Genomic DNA, 18,362 nt, shown 5'->3' with positions numbered 1-18,362 from the left:
CGCCGGACGTCCAGCTGTTCTGTTGTAGCTCTAGGAAATGTTCAGAGAGCTGACCTTTGACCCGACCTCACCTGCATCTCAGCAGAACTTTGTCCCCAGCCGTTTGGAGAGCTTTAAATCGTTTGCATTTCACTTCACTGAATTTATTTTGGTTTTGTTCACTATAGAAACAGCAGGAAGTGAAAACATGTCAGTTTCTCATTTGGCATCAAAATGTTTGTATTTTTAACAGAAGTGTTTGAAACTGTCTGACATCACAAAAATGAGAGAACATTTCATTGGATAACATCAGTATAAATATTATGTGTGAAGTTTAAAAATTTTTTTGCACTTTGCAGAGAAAAAATCACTTTTATAATGTTTGCATTTTCCTGTTTTAACACATTTCTGGTGTCTGTTGCTTTAAATTGTTTGTTTTTTAATTATATGTTTGCAGTTTTCAATCATGTCTTATTTTGTGTTTATGGGAGTTTCACCTTTTTATATGATCAATAAATGGACATAATGTGAAAAAGTCTTGATGAACTCGGATTTCCTTCATCTGCTGTGGCACAGAGCTGAACTCATGACATAAATGATGCTCATTACTATATATATATATATATATATATATATATATATATATATATATATATATATAAAGTTTATTTGATGTTTATAGTGCAATAGCTAATTAGATGGGTTTTTAAAAAGTATCAGAAACACTAAATGTTTGGCCATAATGCATGTGAAGCATGGAGGTGGAGGAATGATTATCTGGGCTCATTTCTCAGCCACGATTAAAGTAAGAAATTACTTTTTGTATCTATGAAATGTTGAACTTTGAACAGGATCCTGCAGAAATGTTGATTCTGAAAAGAAATCAAAACTTTAGAAAACTGGGGGTCGTTCCCATTTATGCTGAAAATATCTGGATATATTACTTTTATTTCTGCTGATATTTGTGGCAGGATTCATTTAAAAGCTATTTTTCTTTGTCAAAAGTGAATTTTGTCAATTTCATTGGTTTTCTATGTAAATCAGTGCTGCTGTAATCCAGTCTAATCACATTTATTATGGTTTAAAATACTAGTCTAAACAGATTCAATGCATACTGGTAATTCATATAAACAAATTTTAATACAATTTTAACTTTTGACAATTATTAACCAGTTTTACTAATAAATAGTGTCCAGTTTGTGTCAATTACATCGTATTCATGGTTTCAAATCATGTTTTCTATGTGTTGTTTCTGATTTATGAAATGAAACTTGTCCCATTAACAGTAATTGGATCAGGAGTGTTTTGGATGTTCCTGTTATTTCTGCTCTCGCTGCGCTTCCCCGTCTGTCCAGCAGGTGGCAGCAGAGCTCCGACCCGGCCGCGCTGTTTGTTTGGAGTCGGAACTCTTCCAGGTTCTGTTTCTTTAAGGCCCGGACCGTTTCGGCTGTGATTCGGCTGTGATTCGGTTGCCGGTTGCCACCCCGCGGCGCCCGCTCAGTGGTCGGAACCGGGTCCCAGTGGTCGGAACCGGGTCCCGGAGCCCGGCTCTCTGCGTGCGGTTGGGCCGCGTGTCGGTGACCTGATGAGGGGGAGGCTTTTGTTTGGCCCCCGCTGCAGGCTGCGCTTCCCCCGGAGGATGCCACGACGAGCTGCGGCTCCTCCTGCACGGACAGCGCAGAGACCCACAGAATCACGGTGAGTGGGTTTGTTCCTGCGTGTTTTACCCTCGTTATAATCATAATAATAATAATAATCACTCGCGATGCTCGTCTCCCATCAGGCGACGTTTGTTTACCTCCAGAGAATAAACGATGTTCCGGTTCCGAAGGTTCGGATCGCGGTAAAGCTGGTCCGGGTCTGTGGAACCGGTCCGGGCGGTGCTGATGCATCACCGCCGGGTTCTGATGGAGGCCTGACATCATCAGAACCATGAAACCAAAACGGAACCAGATTTCAAATATGAATCATTATAACCTGGATCATAAAACCTTAATCTGAGGAGATTATTACAGCTGCAGGTCCAGATGGAGCCCAAATGAAAATAATGAACAAAACATGTTCAGTTTGAGTTTCTGGCATGAAATCAGACTCAGATGTTTCTGCTTTGGGTCAAACAGGAGGAACCAAATCATCTGTTTCCTGTTTTATTCAGATGTTCACATCGTGCATCGATCTGGAAGGAGACGGTTCTGAAATCTGTAGCTCCGCTCCAGAACCACATTTTATTTTAACACAAAGAGCAGAAACTGTTTCCTGGAGCCCAATGGGTCAGAATCCCAGCAGATCCCTGAAGCCTTCATTCCAGTTTGGTTTGGTTTGGGTCGGTTTGTCATGAGGGGAGGCCGGCCCAGAAGAACCACGGCTGGTATCAGAAACTCTCACTAGTTCTTCCTGAGTGCAGACGCAGGACGTAAAGAACAGCATATTTTCTGCTCTCATTTGGACCCAGACCCTGAGAAGGTCTCCAGCCTCCTTGGCGTTTCTGCAGCCAGCGCCGGGCCCGGTTTGGTTTGTCGGCCGTCCAGGTCAAGCAGTGCCGTCCAGTCTCTCCCAGTTTGGGCCTCCACCCTTCAGACTGGGACTGCCGCCAGAGCTCGTGTGCGATTTACTCCCAACCACAGCAGCCGCCACCATATGCTTCAGATGACGACTTCCTCTGGGGGCTTTCAGCAGCCAGACCTCAGTATCAGCAGAACTGCTGCCCTGATGCACGTTCAAACACTCCTCTGCTGATTTACAAGCTATGAAATCATATCCAGCGGAGGGAAAAGTGTGTTTCTGCCTGGTTTATAAAACTTAAAGCCTAAGTACTCTGCGTATGTGTGTGTCTGGGGTCTTCAGGTGCAGAGGATTCTTCTGCACACTATCAGTTTAGGAAAGAACATCGTGTAACCGACATGGGCTGGAGAAAGAGCCACCGACTCCAACCAGGAGAAGCAGGAAGATTGACGACCCGCTAGGTTCTGTTTCTGTCTCCTTTCATTCCAGCTGAAGATGTGAGTCTGACTGGATAAACTCTGGCCGGGTTGCAGCTGCAGTTTGGCGTTTCCTCCTCATCATCGACATTCCTGTTGAGTTAATTTGGGATTTTAATGTGTTATTTGCACTGTTCCTTTTCCAGGAATGGCTTCCATGGACCCGGTACAAACATTTTATTTATCCTCACATACAACCTCAAATGTTTAAATTTTGGTAAATGTCTGTTAGCAAGTTGATCTGAGCCAAACAAACTCCTGGCATCGTTCCGTCTGCAGAAGAGTTTGTTTAAGCTGTCGGTTTCCTGAATCAGACTTTTAAGCCTCTGGTCCAGAATCAGTCTGCGTCCTTGTTTTGGATCATCTTGAATCCGGCCAACTGGTACCAAGTCTCAACCTTCTACCATGAATTCCCGGAGTGACCATGAGCACCCACGAATACTTGAGATTATTGAGACATTCACATTTGAATAGTCCAGACACAAAATATACCTGAATATGCACAAATACACTCGGAGGAAACGGTCTTAGCGATGCAGTGGACGCGAAGGTCTGCCATCTTTCCTTACCTCATACAGCCACTACCGTGCTTCACTTCGCTCTTTGGTCTGAAAGCCTTAAATCCAGAAGCAGGCTGACCTTTGACCATGAAGCTTTTGTGTTGAGGACATTTGACTTGTCCATGTGGACAGCGGCAGGTTTAGTTCTGGGTCTATAGAGGTTCTGGGTCTATAGAAGTTCTGGTCTATAGAGGTTCTGGTCTATAGAGGTTCTGGTCTATAGAGGTTCTAGTCTATAGAGGTTCTGGTCTATAGAGGTTCTAGTCTATAGAGGTTCTGGTCTATAGAGGTTCTGGTCTATAGAGGTTCTGGTCTATAGAGGTTCTAGTCTATAGAGGTTCTGGTCTATAGAGGTTCTAGTCTATAGAGGTTCTGGTCTATAGAGGTTCTGGTCTATAGAGGTTCTGGTCTATAGAGGTTCTAGTCTATAGAGGTTCTGGTCTATAGAGGTTCTAGTCTATAGAGGTTCTGGTCTATAGAGGTTCTAGTCTATAGAGGTTCTGGTCTATAGAGGTTCTGGGTCTATAGAGGTTCTGGTCTATAGAGGTTCTGGGTCTATAGAGGTTCTGGGTCTGTAGAGGTTCTGGTCTATAGAGGTTCTGGTCTATAGAGGTTCTGGTCTATAGAGGTTCTGGTCTATAGAGGTTCTGGTCTATAGAGGTTCTGTCTTGGTTGGTCCATGTAGTGACGTACAGCTGGTGGTTCCTGGACAAACTGACCAGTTTCCACCGCTCTCAGGGAAATGATTGGGTCATTTTTCTTTAACTAGCCCAGCATGTTCGTACCTGAATAGCTCAACTTGTTTGACCTGATTAGTTGTGTTGCAATAGCTCAGTTTTTTTCTTTTCTAAGTTTTCTTAAATTTCTAGTTTTGACCTTTTTTTGTCAGTAGATTGATGCAACAAACCAAATATGAGACTAAATAAACGTTGAGATCTGAAGCATTAAGAAGGTAAAGCGTCGGTCTGATGGACGGCTGCGGATCCTCACGGCTCTTTCCTGCTGGGAGAAATGGAGCCTTTTGCTTTGGGGATATTCCTAATCCAGATGCTTTGTGTTCTGCAGAAAGCCCAGATTACCCGAGCATGCCCTGCCTTTGTGTAGGTCAGGATGGATAATGTAGATTAAGCAGGATTAATAATCCTGGTGTTTTGTTTGGGAATGATATGGATTGTTTTTAGAGATTTGAAAGACTTGGAGATGTTCTTCCTGGTACTAATGTCCAGAGGTGAAATCCCAGGAAAGTTTTGCTGATGTGCTCATCAGACGTCTTCCTGACAGAAGACTGCAAACATCTTGTGGAACATATTCCTCGTTAGAGCGGTGTGGATCTCATGATGAAACTTTGCCGTGCAGTTTGAGCGCATGTTGGGATCATTGCCACATTCATGACCCAGTTTGGACCAAACTTCAGCTGTGGGACAGTTGGACCTCATTGACTGTGGAGAACCTCTGGTCCACTCAGACTGAGACCCTTTCCCAAGTCTTACCTTCACCCCAAAAGGCCAAGTTGACCTTTTGCCTTTTCACATCTCATCTCAGGAGAACAGAAAACTTCTGCTGATGAGATTTCCGGTACATATCCTCAAGTGAATACTCAGTCTGACATCTACGGCGGTCAGTAGTGGGACTGCTGAAGGAAGCGTAAAGAGTCGGGTGTAGGCGGTGTGTCTTGACTTTAACAATAACGATTATTTGTTCTGTAGAGCCAGAGAGGTTTTGTTGGAGCACACTGCAGCAACAAACCCATTGCTGTGAACTAATGGATGCTAAATCATCACCTTGTGCTGCCATGCTTTACTGTTAGTGTGAAGGTCCAAACGTTTGTTGGCCAAACATCCCTAATTTGGTCTGGTCTGTCCAGAGCACGTCGTCCTTCTTCAGGCTCTTTCCTTTTACCATGACTGCATCGTTTCGCTACGCTAGCATGAATGTACATTACTGCGTTGATCTTCTGTGAAGTCATTACATTCAAAGCGTGCTTAAGTGCTTCCAGCTCATCCCGTTGGTCTGAACAGTCGCCCACTCATCGCTGCTCTCCGTCTCTAACTCGCTCTGCTCTGCTCTCTCTGCAGATATTGACATGAAGAAAGACATCGAGACTCTAATAGCAGAGGAACGGGCCGACATCATCCTAAAATATGCTACGGTGAGTCTCTGCAGATCAGCTTCCTGCAGATCTTCCTGTTGAATCTGCGGCTCTGCAGAGTTCAGAGGAGATTGGATGGTTGTGGAAAAGCCACTGGGAACGCTGGGAAGGATGGAAGCAGGATTTAAGATGTTTGTTTGTGAGTTGTGGTTGGTGCCTGTGAGGAGGACAATAAACGAGTGGGAAGATGCGTGTTTGGCTGCCAAAGGGCTTTTATTATGTAACAGAGTGTTTGTGTGTGACGTTAGGATTATTGGAGAACAACAGATGATTTAACTGCAAGATAACCAGTGATCTGGGTAAAACTCCTCTTCCCATACTGTCCTCTCCAGAACCTGTGTTCTGGGTCTGAATGGACACCTCCTCCTCCTCCTCCTCCTCCTCCTCCTCCTCCTCCTCCTCCTCCTCCTCCTCCTCCTCCTCCTCCTCCTCCTCCTCCTCCTCCTCCTCCTCCTCCTCCTCCTCCTCCTCCTCCTCCTCCTCCTCCTCCTCCTCCTCCTCCTCCTCCTCCTCCTCCTCCTCCTCCTCCTCCTCCTCCTCTTCTCTCTTTCTCCTCCTCCTCCTCCTCCTCCTCCTCCTCATACTCTTCCTCCTGTATTTCTCTCTGTTATGTCAACACTCAAACCGCTGAGAGGTTTTTCTGAACTTTGCTGCTTTAACCAGATTCCAGATTCTGATTCATTTTTTTTACTTAAAAATCTGATTTTACTTTTCTTTTTCTTTTCTTTATTATTTTTGATTTTCTTCTTACTGTTTTATTTTGAAAAGTCTCTTTTGTGCACTATACTTCATATGAATATTATTACAAATTGTTTATTGTTTAAAGGTTCAATCCTCTTTTTAAAACAATTTCCAGGTCACTTTACCTTCAGTGAACTGAAACAGCTCAGAATCAGTTTTTGCTGTTTTCATTTCTGACATGGAATCTGTTATGCTGTAAATTAAAATATTGAAAATTATTACGTTTTTGTAACATTTTGAAAAGTCTTTTCTTTTCCTATTGGCTGCAGGAGGATTCAACATGTCCGCCCTTCCTGACTTCTTCTTCCTGCCAGTAAATGTGGTTGTTTCTGTGTTTCCAGGGCAGGCAGGGCGGCGTGGAGATCGACCCCTGGGAAGATGCTGATTACAGCGTCTATAAAGCCATCGACCGCTTCGGCTTCATGCAGTAAGTCGCAGCATCATGTGGCCACTTGGTGGCGCTGTGAGCAGCTTTCTGCTGGTCGTTGCCTGATGCTTTGTTTGTTCCCTGCAGTGAGAATGAGCTGCCGGCCCCAACAGTTCAAGAGGAGAAGGTAAAGACCGAAAACATTTCAAAGCTCAGGAATCAAACAGTTTCTGTTGACTTTCTACTGTCTCCTCAGCGGAAGCAGCTGGAGGTCGAGAGAGCAGAGAAATGGCTGAAGATGGTGAATAAATGGGACAAATACAAGAACAGTGACAAGGTGAGGCACCACTGGGACGCCGTAGATCTAGAAATACGAGTCAAAACAGACAGGCTTCCTGTTCCAGGACCTCTTAAAACGTGGATTGTGTCAAATACAGCTAAACTCAGCAGAACTCTTGAGGTTTCCTGTCCAGCAGAGTCTGACTGAATTTACTGAAAAACCTTGAATATCTGCAAGGCTTTTGGTCTGTAAAACATGCATATTTGTACTGAATGTATTTTTATCCTGATTTATTCCCGATTGCTGCAGAAATCTCTTTAAACATCACTTTGCTGTGACTGGTCGTGTTAATCATCTGATCTCTGTGTGACTTTCTGAATATGTTTCTGATGTGACGAGTTCGGCTTCGTTCCTGTGAAGCCTGGCGCTGACTCAGTCTGCTCTCTGCTGGCTGGCAGATGGTGAAGCGGGTCTATAAGGGCATTCCCCTGCAGCTCCGGGGCCGGGCCTGGACCCTGCTGCTGGACGTGGAGCGGACCAAGAGGGAGAACCTGGGAAAATACGAGGTGAGGATTCATTTCTCTTCGTTCGTTCATCAGATTTCGTCGCGTTCCTGAGTTCGTTTTGCTGCTTTGACTCTTAGAAAATGAAGGAGCAATACAGACTCTGTTCCTCTGAGATCAAGCAGATCGACCTGGACATCAACAGAACCTTTCGGAACCACATCATGTTCATGGACCGCTTCGGGGTCAAGTAGGTTTCAGTCCGAATCTTTCTGAGTAACATTTTCAGGAGTCAGTGAGGAAGAGCCTGTTAGTCCAACAGCAACACAAAGAGTCACAGACAAACTGAACGAAACATAAACGCCATGTTTATATTCACACAAGATCATTTTCAGCTTTTCTGAACAACTTATCTTAAAGACTATTTTTAGATAATAATGTAAAAATAATTAAACATTTTATTGACAGCATATCCAAATCATGCATGCCTGAATTTACAAGTTAAAAGTCAGGTAGAAAAAAGGTCAAATAAAAATAAATGTTTTAACTCCAGTAGAAGCAGAAAGTTCTCATCCAAAACAGATGTTTAATAAAAGAGCTAATTTGTTACAACGCCTGAATTAATGTGTGAAAATGATCCAATCAGATGAATGAAAATATTAGATTACCTGCAATTACAAAAAACAAAATAATAAAGGAGTGAAAAACACAAACATGATTACAAAATAGAGAAAAGATGCAGGCAGAAAGAAACACATTAACAGACAACAAAGAAACTGAACGACTGACAGTTTATCAGATTTCTACATCCATCGATTATCATTCCAGTTCTCATGTCTTCAGTATGTTCATCAATTCTTCTACCAATTTTTCTCTCAGTTTTATTGAATCTTTAAATCCCTGAGATGTTTTTATGCTGCTGCAGCTTCTCATCTACAGGCTGCAGAGTGAAAATGTTTCTGATGAAAAATGTCCAGTTTTTCTGAGGTGGATGAGAATTAAAGTACAGTCAGAAAGTATTCACATTTGTCACATTTCAACCACATTTTGGGATTCAGACGGAAAGAAATGTTTAAATGGAAGGATTAGATCTGAAAAGTGTGGCCTGCATTTGCATGAATATTTCTGTTTTGCTTGTACAGATAAACTCCAATGGATGAAATGGAAACATTAGGAAAGAGTCTGAGGTTATTAATAACGTGATTGATGTGTTTATGTCTAATCTCTGATGTTTCCTTCTCCTCAGGCAGCAGTCGCTCTTCCACGTCCTCTCTGCATATTCAGTTTATAACACTGTAAGTAGCTACTTTCCTTCCAGTTTAACAATAATCATGTTGGATGTGAAATGTGTGCAGGTTTTCCTAACAGCCTGCTGACACGACGCTCTGCAGCAAACATCTCATATTCTGCTCTGTTAGGCTGCAGACAGGCTGATCACTGAATCTGGATCAGTTTGCAGTTCAGTGCTTCTCTCTGCGACCAGAAAAACAACGTCTTTTTATTCTGTAGAGAAATCTTACAGTGGATCTTTCTGCTAGTTGACCTGAAGCTGAACCAGAACCAGCGACCGCTCCCGGCCCCGCAGGACTGGACCGTGTTTTTATGTTGTTATTTTGTTCTGTGTTGTCTGCCGCCTGCAGGAGGTGAGCTACTGCCAGGGCATGAGTCAGATCGCCGCCCTGCTGCTGATGTACATGAACGAGGAAGACGCCTTCTGGGCGCTGGCGCAGCTGCTGACCAACGATCGGCACGCCATGCATGGTGAGCTGCAGAACGCCGCAGGGCAAAATGTTTTCACCTCAAGACCTCCAGTCTGCTGCGACTGTTAGGCATGATTCTGGCTTGTGCTAAAAGTCACAGGTCAGGATTTATACTGGTGGTTTTTAGGGGATTTCTGAAAAAGAGTTTTTGAGAATCTCCGGTTTGCAGATACGACTTAATAAACTGTCCTGTGGAGCTGTGAAAGAAGACATAAAGAGTTTTAAAAACATTTTCTTACCAGGAAGTTTCATGTTCCTGATCCAAAGTGATGCATCATCTCTCCTTATATGGTCGTGCACATCCCGTCTTGCATCACAGTGAGAGAAAACTCCAGAAAAGACCAACCATGGTTCTTTCTGTTAGCTCCGTCAGGCTCTCTAAGTTATCTGCCATGAAAACGACTCTTTGTTTCCAGGCTTCTTTGTTCCTGGATTCCCCAAACTTCACCGGTTCCAGGCTCATCATGACCAGATCCTGTCCAAACTCCTCCCCAAGCTGAAGAAGCACATGGTGAGCTCTCAGCCTGCCGTGGAAACGACGCGATGCTGAAGGTGGTGATGTTTCTTCTGCTTCCTGCTCGTGTTTGTGGCTCTGCAGGACCGGGAGCAGATGTCTGCAGGGATCTACTGCACCAAATGGTTCATGCAGTGCTTCATCGACCGGGTGAGGAAGGAGACCCGTCCGTCTCATGACGATCAGATTAGATAACTTATCTGGATAATTTGCCAGCTTACATCACAAACAGCTCTCTGTTCAGCAGACTCAGGTTTTAACTAGACCGATCTTGAAAGGCTTCAGGGTTTTATTTAATTCATTCATGTGTGAATGAGTGAAATAAGCATTTCATCAGCCTTCAGTATGAAGCACTAAGAAAATGTGCTGTATAAATAAAATGACCTTTATTCTCCTAAGATGTTTTCAGTAGCAGACGCTGATCCTCCAGTCCAAACAGGCTGAGCTGATTAAAAAAACAACGTGTTGATTTTGGCATTTCTGGCCAAAAACTTCTGAATCATCAGGAAACCCAACACTGAACATGTTCGTTCAACACAAACTGAATCACAACATTGGTGTTCAACTGAACGTCGATTCCTCTGCCTGTAATCGGAATATATGGAGATCAAATGGGGCCATAACTCTGTTTAGGAAAATAATAAATTGGAATTGGACAATAAAGATTCAAAATTTCAGAAAACTTAAAAAAAATGTTGATACTGAAAACAAACAAAAAAAAAGACTTAAAATCAAAAATACATTTCTCATAAATATTTACTATTGTAAATAAAAAACCTAAAATATATGTTTTTTTTTTAATTAAAACTAAAAAACATATTTTTAAAAAGTTAAAAATAAATGATAAATTGATTCTGTTGAAGTTATTAAATATTTATTTAAACCAAAAACTTGCATGCAAAGTTTTTATTCATCTTTTTTCATGAAATTCTTTTTCTCTATTTTCCTACTTTAAAATAAAACAACAAAATATTTAATTTTGTTTACAACAGGGGATCAAATACTTCATAAATAAAGATGTACTTAGTTCTCTTCACTTTGACTCCAGCTGTGGTGTAAAAGAACATTTTCTCGTTAAAAGCTGGTATTAATTACCGGTGAAAATTGCAGCAGATATACAGAATTATGAGCATTTTATTAGATTCTGTGAACATATTTAAGAAGAGCGCCACCTACAGAACCAGGATCCTTCCTGCTCCTGATTTCAGATGATTTCAGCAGAAGAATCCTGGTGAAATCTGAGCCTGGCTCTGCAGTAGGTGGGAGCTTTAGGAGCTGTCAGGCTGCACTGTTATTAGTCTGTGTGCCACAATCCTGTGGCGGTGATCTGGCGGGTTTCAGCCTCCGTCAGCACTTCTCCATCCTGCTGAGTCGCTCAGAGAACGCGCTGAGGTTTGGGACCCGGCCAGATAAACTTCCTGACTCGGACCGGCAGCGGAGGGGCAGACCTGCGGACGAAACCAGAACCTGGCGGTGACCCGTTGTGTTTGTGACCCTGCAGACGCCGTTCACCCTGACCCTCCGGCTGTGGGACATCTTCATCCTGGAGGGACAGCGGCTCCTCACCGCCATGTCCTACACCATCCTGAAGATACACAAGAGTAAAACCACCAATCGTTTTCCACCCACACTGATCGCTCTGCACCTCTGACACAATGATTCACTTCTACATAGGAACCAAATCTGGAGTTCAAAACTGTTTTAACCTCCATTTTTTACATCTTGGTTCCAAATTGTTGTCATTTTAAATTAAAAAACTTCTTTGTTCATTTGAGCCAAATTTTAAATTAAAACCAAAACATTTATTATGAATTTATGAGAAATTGTTTTTAACATAGTTCAGTTTAAATATGTAAATAAACAAGAAGATGGATGGATGGATGGATGGATGGATGGATGGATGGATGGATGGATGGATGGATGGATGGATGGACGGACGGACGGACGGACGGATGCTGTTACTGAGTAAATGTCATATTTCAGGTTTTAGAACAAAGAACTGATGGATGGATGGATGGATGGATGGATGGATGGATGGATGGATGGATGGATGGATGGATGGATGGATGGATGGATGGATGGATGGATGGATGGATGGTTGGTTGGTTGGTTGGTTGGTTGGATGGATGGATGGATGGATGGATGGATGGATGGATGGATGGATGGGATGGATGGATGGATGGATGGATGGATGGATGGATGGTTGGTTGGTTGGTTGGTTGGATGCTGTTACTGAGTAAATGTCATATTTCAGGTTTTAGAACAAAGAACTGATGGATAGATTTGAAAATCTGATCTTTTCCTCCTGAAATCCAGATGCTGATTTTTTTGTTCATTCAGTTCAGCTTCACATTAAACTGAATTTCATCAGATTGAACTCTGGATGAACTGATTGTTGTCCAGTTTCCAGCTGTCACTGGTGAAACTGGGAGGTTTGGTCCTGACCCCCGTCACCCAGCTGTTTGTTCCTCGCAGAGCGGCTGCTGAAGATGTCTCTGGAGGAGCTGCGAGAGTTTCTTCAGGAACGAATCGCCCAGCAGCTCTTCCACAGCGACGACCTGATCATCGAGCAGCTGCAGGTCTCCATGTTGGAGCTGAGGAAGATGAAGCTGGACCTTCCTCCTCCAGGTACGGCGTTGCGCCTGAAGTTTCTCCATCTCCAGCTGAGTCTCTCTCATCGTTCTGTTCGGTCCATTTCCAGGGAAACCCGAGGAGCTGCCTCAGAAGCCTCTGGGCCAGGAGCTGCCGGTCCTGCTCGGCCCGGTCCAGCCGTCCTCAGCCACTGGGTTCCACAGAGCCGGCCTGAGTCTCCACATCATGTCCCATCAGCCGGACTCCATTTCCCCAGACCAGAGCCCCTCCAAGGACCCCAGGGATCTGGACGTGGTGGAGGAGCAGGAGGCCCCGCTGCCCTCTCCTGACCCCATCATCATCCACAGCCAGGTGCCTCTCACACCTGATGGCTCCCCACTGATGGGGCCGCCGCCTTACCGGCCCCCAGGGAGTCCAGGTCATCCGTCGCTGCCAGGAGACCAGGACTGGGAACCAGCTGGCCGCTCAGCATCTCCGGTTTTGGTTCTGGCTCAGTCTGAGTGCCTGTCTGAATCAGAAAGTACTGAGGACCGAGACACGTCCCAGCTTCTGGACCCAGACTCGACTCTGTCCTCCAGCAGGAGCACCGACCGGAACCAGAGTAGAGAAGCAGAGGAAAACCCGCCACCGAACGTTTCATGAGCAGCAGATTAACTGTTCGAGTTTGGCCTGAATGTTTTATTTGGTTCAGCAGGTTTTTGTGGCGACGGAAAATGTTCTGTTTTAAGACTGAAGTGAGTTGGTATGCCACTCTTTGGCCTTTTCCAGGTAACAGTTCAGATGTACATGATGACTCCAACACGTCTCCCACAGAGTCAAAGTCCAGACGGTTCAGTCAGGAAACACCAAACGTAAGGTTGGTCCATATTCATCCACTGACTCAGCTTCCTGGATGGTTTTAGCTCAGAACCCAACATGTTCATACGGTACAGAAACACTCCTGTTGAAGTTTGAATCCACTTCTCTCTAATTATAACTCGACTCAACAACATCGTATTTAATACAAGCTAATGCTAAAGTACTAAAACAGCATTTAGTGGAAGCTAATGCTAAGGCGCTAACATTAAACATGTTGATACTCATCATATCAATGCTGAGCTAAAACATAGTTTATCACCTCAGGCTCAAATTTGTCAATACATGATTTATTGACAAATTTGTGCTTTATAATTTACCTAAAAAATTATTTTGGAAAAGCTAAGTGCACTGAAAATGCACAAAACATGGCTGTTAGTGGAGGTTTGTGATAAAAGTTTTGCCCTTCAGCTGAGAGTTGCTGGATGAAAATGGACCCAGTTTGGCAGCAGATCAGATTCCATCTGCGTTGGTCAGGAGATCCGACTTTGGAGTCGTCTTCCCGCTCCTGTTTGGACTTCTAGCTGGAATTAAGTTCTGAAACTTCCCCCTTTACAACTAATTACACTTTTCTAGATTTGTAAAGTTTTTGGTGATGTAGACCTGCTCAGTCTGCCTTTTTAAACTGTTTTAGTCACACTTTGGTTTTGATTTTTTGTGCATAACAATGTCTGGATGCCTTATTTGGATGGGCTTCAGTTCTTCTGTGGACAGCTTTGAGGTGTTGGACCAATCAGAACCTCTGTCACAGTGAGCGGGCTCACTCTTCTGATTGTACACATGGAGCTAAATATTAGGAAGTGTTTTTGTAGCTCAGTTATTTATGGCTCGAACAGCAACTCTTTATTTTCTCCTTTAAGATTCTGTTTTATTTGTTGCATATTGGAAAACTTGATTTTGAGGTGATAAATAATTTTGTGTTAGAATTTGACAGTACTGTAGATCCAAGAGGCAAAATTGGGTTAAAGTTGCTCCTCTGTGATTAGAAATAAGGAAACACTGACATCTAGTGGTTGCTTTAGGTGTAGAGCGTCTCCAGTTGTGGATTAGCTAAAAAAAAGTAGAAATATTGTAGAAAAGATTTAAACTTTAAACTAAAGTCAAGATTAAAATTTTGATGCTGTTAATTTATGAATATGTTTATATTTCACCAAGTGATAAAACGTTAATTGTCAGTCGAAGTCGCTTCAGGTTTTTGGTCGTAAATTGTAACTGTTAAAAAATCAGATTCTGCAACAATACATCTTGTATATCCTTTGTCCTGTGAGTGTGTAGTGTGTCTTTTTATTGTAAAACATTTGTCGTCGTCCACAGAGGCCGTTTCGTTTCTACTGATCTTGATGCCAATCCCAAAAGTCTTGTGATCTTTCTGCTCTCGATCTGGACCTTGTCAGAGTTAAGAGAACCTGACTGGTTTGCTTGGAGTTCTTTTGTTGGTTTGTCTGTACAAAGAAGATGAGTTAACTAAGACAGAGGAAGAGTATTTCAAAACCTCAAAAGGAAATCAATCTGGAAACATCTTAATGTAGCACTGTGCCTCGTTTCTATTGAGCGGTACATTACAGGTTGGTGTGGTTTGGTACGTTATTTTAACTGCTTTCATTGTAAAAATGGTCCAGCAACCAATCCATACTGCACCATTCCTGACTCCCTGCAGCTGGAGGTCCTCCATGGGACTGTGAGACAGTCAGGTTGAAGCTACTAGCATCACGCAACACAGTCCATTGATTGGCAGACAGAAAATGTCACTGCTCATGACATGCATAGTGCATCGAGTTTTTTTCATTGCGTTAGTGAGACGCCACATTTAGGTTTATCCCACCTGCCTATTGAGAGTCCAACTGATGGCAGAACCAGGGGGGGACCCCAAGCATCCCTCCCCGATGGATACCAACACCACCCAGCTTATTCTGGTGCTTTCCAAGGTGTATTTGATCATAAGGGATGCAGAGTCCCTACAGCAGTAATGTCCATAATGTTGGACATTAGAACAGCCATTGTTCTAGATGTTTTATACGCCGCCCTGGTCAAAACACATGAATTACATCATTGGTTCATTGAGAGGGGTCTGAAAAACTTGGCCACATTTTGAAAAGGTCATTAAGCTGTTTGAATCAGCTGTTTCCTAACAAGAACATGACCACAACCTGCACGATACCAGTCCTTCTGGAGTTGGACACACCTCCCTACAGTGACTTCTGGTTACCTTTTGGGGACCCCAGAAAGGTGGAGGAACTCTAATAGACCCCTGAAGAACCTCAACAAGAAGATGGGATACAGCAACTGAAAACTACTGTTTGTGTTTACATGACCCTGCTATCACCGGAATCAAAATTTTAAGCCGTTAGCAGGACTGAAGATCATGTTTGCATGCTGAGGAGACAAACCAGGAATTTGACTTGAATATGTTTGTATTTAGAAATCAGGGAAAGGTCTAAAGGTTGCAGGATACCGACCCAGAGCCCTGGAGGTCAGAGCCCCCCTTTAATTCAGCTAAACCTGTAGAGATGAGCTTTCAATGAACTGATGTAAGGTGGGGCTTAGGAATCCCAGCAGCTCCAGATGTCTCTGGATGATGACATCACTGCCTGAATACTCACTGCTGTTTGGAGAAGTTGAGAGGATTTTATCTTTGGTCACCATCATTTTAATCTTCCAGGTTGGTTGAGTTTGAACAAACAGAGGAAAGGGCAGTTTTCATTTCTCAGAACATTTCTCTCCATCTGAAAATCTCTGGATGAGAAACGGTGTGATCGTCATTAAAATGTATTTTTCTAGGAGAAAATCCAGCAGTGACTGGGGACGAGATCAAGTTTGTTTCATGAAAATGTATTCACCTGCTACAACAAGCAAAAAAATAAAAAGAAAAAAAAACATTTTCTTGCTTCTACGTTTTGAAATTTAATCCAAATATTTCAGGAATGGTTTTCTATTCTTAACAATATAGTGACTACCGTTCAATAATTTTATTAAAATAAATAATTTTGAATCTCAACAATTTAAAAGTGAGCCCGCAACTTCCGGTGACCGACACCGGAAGTGCCTTTGCTAGCTGCTGCTACCGCCGCGGGTGTTGCCGCTCCGAAAAACGGTTCAGCATGACGGTAAGTACATGGGATTTAATTACATTTTTCTGCAAGGTTAACGAAGGACAATAAAAACACACAACAAAACCTCTTTCTTTAGCTAGCTAGTCTCTTTCTTTAGCTAGTTAACCTCTTTCTTTAGCTAGCTAACCTCTTTCTTTAGCTAGCTAACCTCTTTCTTTAGCTAGCTAGTCTCTTTCTTTAGCTAGCTAGTCTCTTTCTTTAGCTAGCTAACCTCTTTCTTTAGGTAGCTAGTGTCTTTCTTTAGCTAGCTAGACTCTTTCTTTAGCTAGCTATCCTCTTTCTCCAGATAATTTCTCTAGAACCAGTTGGTTCATTAAATAACTGTTGAATGAACCCATCACAGTGTCTGCCTTCTATTTCATGCTTTTTTCCCCCTCAACTACATTTTATGGCAACGTGGAACCATCAAAAGTGCTCTTTGCCTGTCTGTAAATAAGATAAAAATGTTCCATGTTCTTTGGATGAAAGCAATAAATTAAATTATCACAGGATTTATATAGTTGACTTGATGAGTTTTATTGCCATGTCTACTTTGTCGTTCAATGTAAAACGTGACATTAAAGCCTTATTTCAATGTGACATTAAGTTCTACACACTTTGAAAATATTGTAAATGTTTTTTTTAAATACTAAATTAATTTAGAATATTTAATCTAGTATTGGGAAAAGCAAACATCAATCTGAGTATCGTTATTCTTTATGTGGGTCCTAAAAGAGAAAACTCTTTAGTTAATTTGAATAACAAGCTGAATGTTGATGCATCATTTAATAACCAGCATCAATTGCATTGAATTGAAATGATTTCTATTTTTTTGTAAAGTGCCTCATGTTACCAATTGGTTCTGTGTGAGTAAATAAATTTGTGTTTGTGTACCAGAGTGACTGCTGAAGGTGGAAACACATTAAAGCTTAAAGTTGAAGGAACAACTCAAACTGGAGGAAGACATTGACTGCATTAAAGTCACAGCGCTCTAAAAATGGGTGAAAAACAGACGACTTCAAATTGAATTAAATGTGGAAAGAAGAACAATTACAGCAGTTTTCTCTTTCATGATTCAGTTACAATGAAACAGAAAGATATGGAAAATAATGTTCTGATCAAGCAACAAGGCCCCCAAGAACTTTGTTTGTTGCCTCTTTATGATCACAATCGGTATGAAAGCATTTAAATATGAGTCACAGTTCAGGCAATGAAAAGCCATGGACATCCAAAGGAGTTTGGGCAAAGATGCTTCCCAGTCCTGAAAGAGGAAACATGAAAGAACATCCTGTGAGAGCAACTTGTGAAGGAGTAGAAGGTATAACAAGTTTTCACATGGCCTCCCCTGAAGAATGGGTGTGGAAAGACTTTTCCATAGAGGTTGCTTTGAAAGAGAGGAAATATTCCCTGGATCAGTTGACCTTGTCAATAAGATGATCAACTAAAGTTGCCCTACAAATGGAGGATCTACAGCCTGTGCAGCACTGAACAGATTTAACCAAATGGTCAATACTGATGAGTGAAAATCTTGTATTTGGAAACATCAGTGATGCTTTTTTATTATCTGCAGTAAATGTTTGAACAAACATGGAGAACTGCCTCATTTTAAATTAAAGGGGAGGAGATGTTGCTCCACACAGAAGGAAACATGTCTGACAGCAGAGACAGTGTGTTGGGGAGCACATACTCTAGCATCATGTGCAGAGTTGGAATGATGCAGGTTCCTGCTCCTGTAGCATCATTCCTGATTCTTCATGATAATCCTTCATGTTACGCAGCAGGAACCAATAATTATATACACATATTATCTGCATTAGCTACGTTTGCATTTTAATGATTTAAAGACTTTTAATACGTTTACAATTAGGATTTTATTATTTTATTGCATGAACGTTTAATTGAGTTATTTAATTCTGTCCATTCTGGCCACACGGGGCGCTGAAAAGCAGCACTGATCTCAGGTGTGATGTTGAAACTTTGATGTTGTTGGTCATT

General features: G+C 42.4%; 1 protein-coding gene across 1 annotated transcript; it reads left to right on the top strand.

Moving 5' to 3' along the window:
* The first annotated feature begins 1,299 nt into the window (after positions 1 to 1,299).
* On the top strand, positions 1,300 to 14,543 carry LOC129352188 (USP6 N-terminal-like protein). The gene is made up of 14 exons (XM_055021055.1): positions 1,300 to 1,677; positions 5,593 to 5,666; positions 6,749 to 6,834; positions 6,922 to 6,961; positions 7,031 to 7,111; positions 7,513 to 7,620; positions 7,698 to 7,807; positions 8,804 to 8,852; positions 9,198 to 9,318; positions 9,734 to 9,828; positions 9,916 to 9,981; positions 11,333 to 11,432; positions 12,307 to 12,459; positions 12,533 to 14,543. The coding sequence occupies exons 2-14, from the start codon at positions 5,601 to 5,603 to the stop codon at positions 13,063 to 13,065; spliced, it is 1,608 nt and encodes a 535-aa protein (XP_054877030.1). The 5' UTR covers positions 1,300 to 1,677; positions 5,593 to 5,600; the 3' UTR covers positions 13,066 to 14,543.
* Positions 14,544 to 18,362: the final 3,819 nt, after the last annotated feature.

Source organism: Poeciliopsis prolifica, unplaced genomic scaffold (assembly GCF_027474105.1).
Source record: "Poeciliopsis prolifica strain line A6 unplaced genomic scaffold, Auburn_PproV2 SCAFFOLD073, whole genome shotgun sequence".
NCBI classification, from domain to species: domain Eukaryota; kingdom Metazoa; phylum Chordata; class Actinopteri; order Cyprinodontiformes; family Poeciliidae; genus Poeciliopsis; species Poeciliopsis prolifica.
Note: the sequence above shows the minus strand (reverse complement) of the source record. Positions and strands in the feature narration are given on the sequence as shown.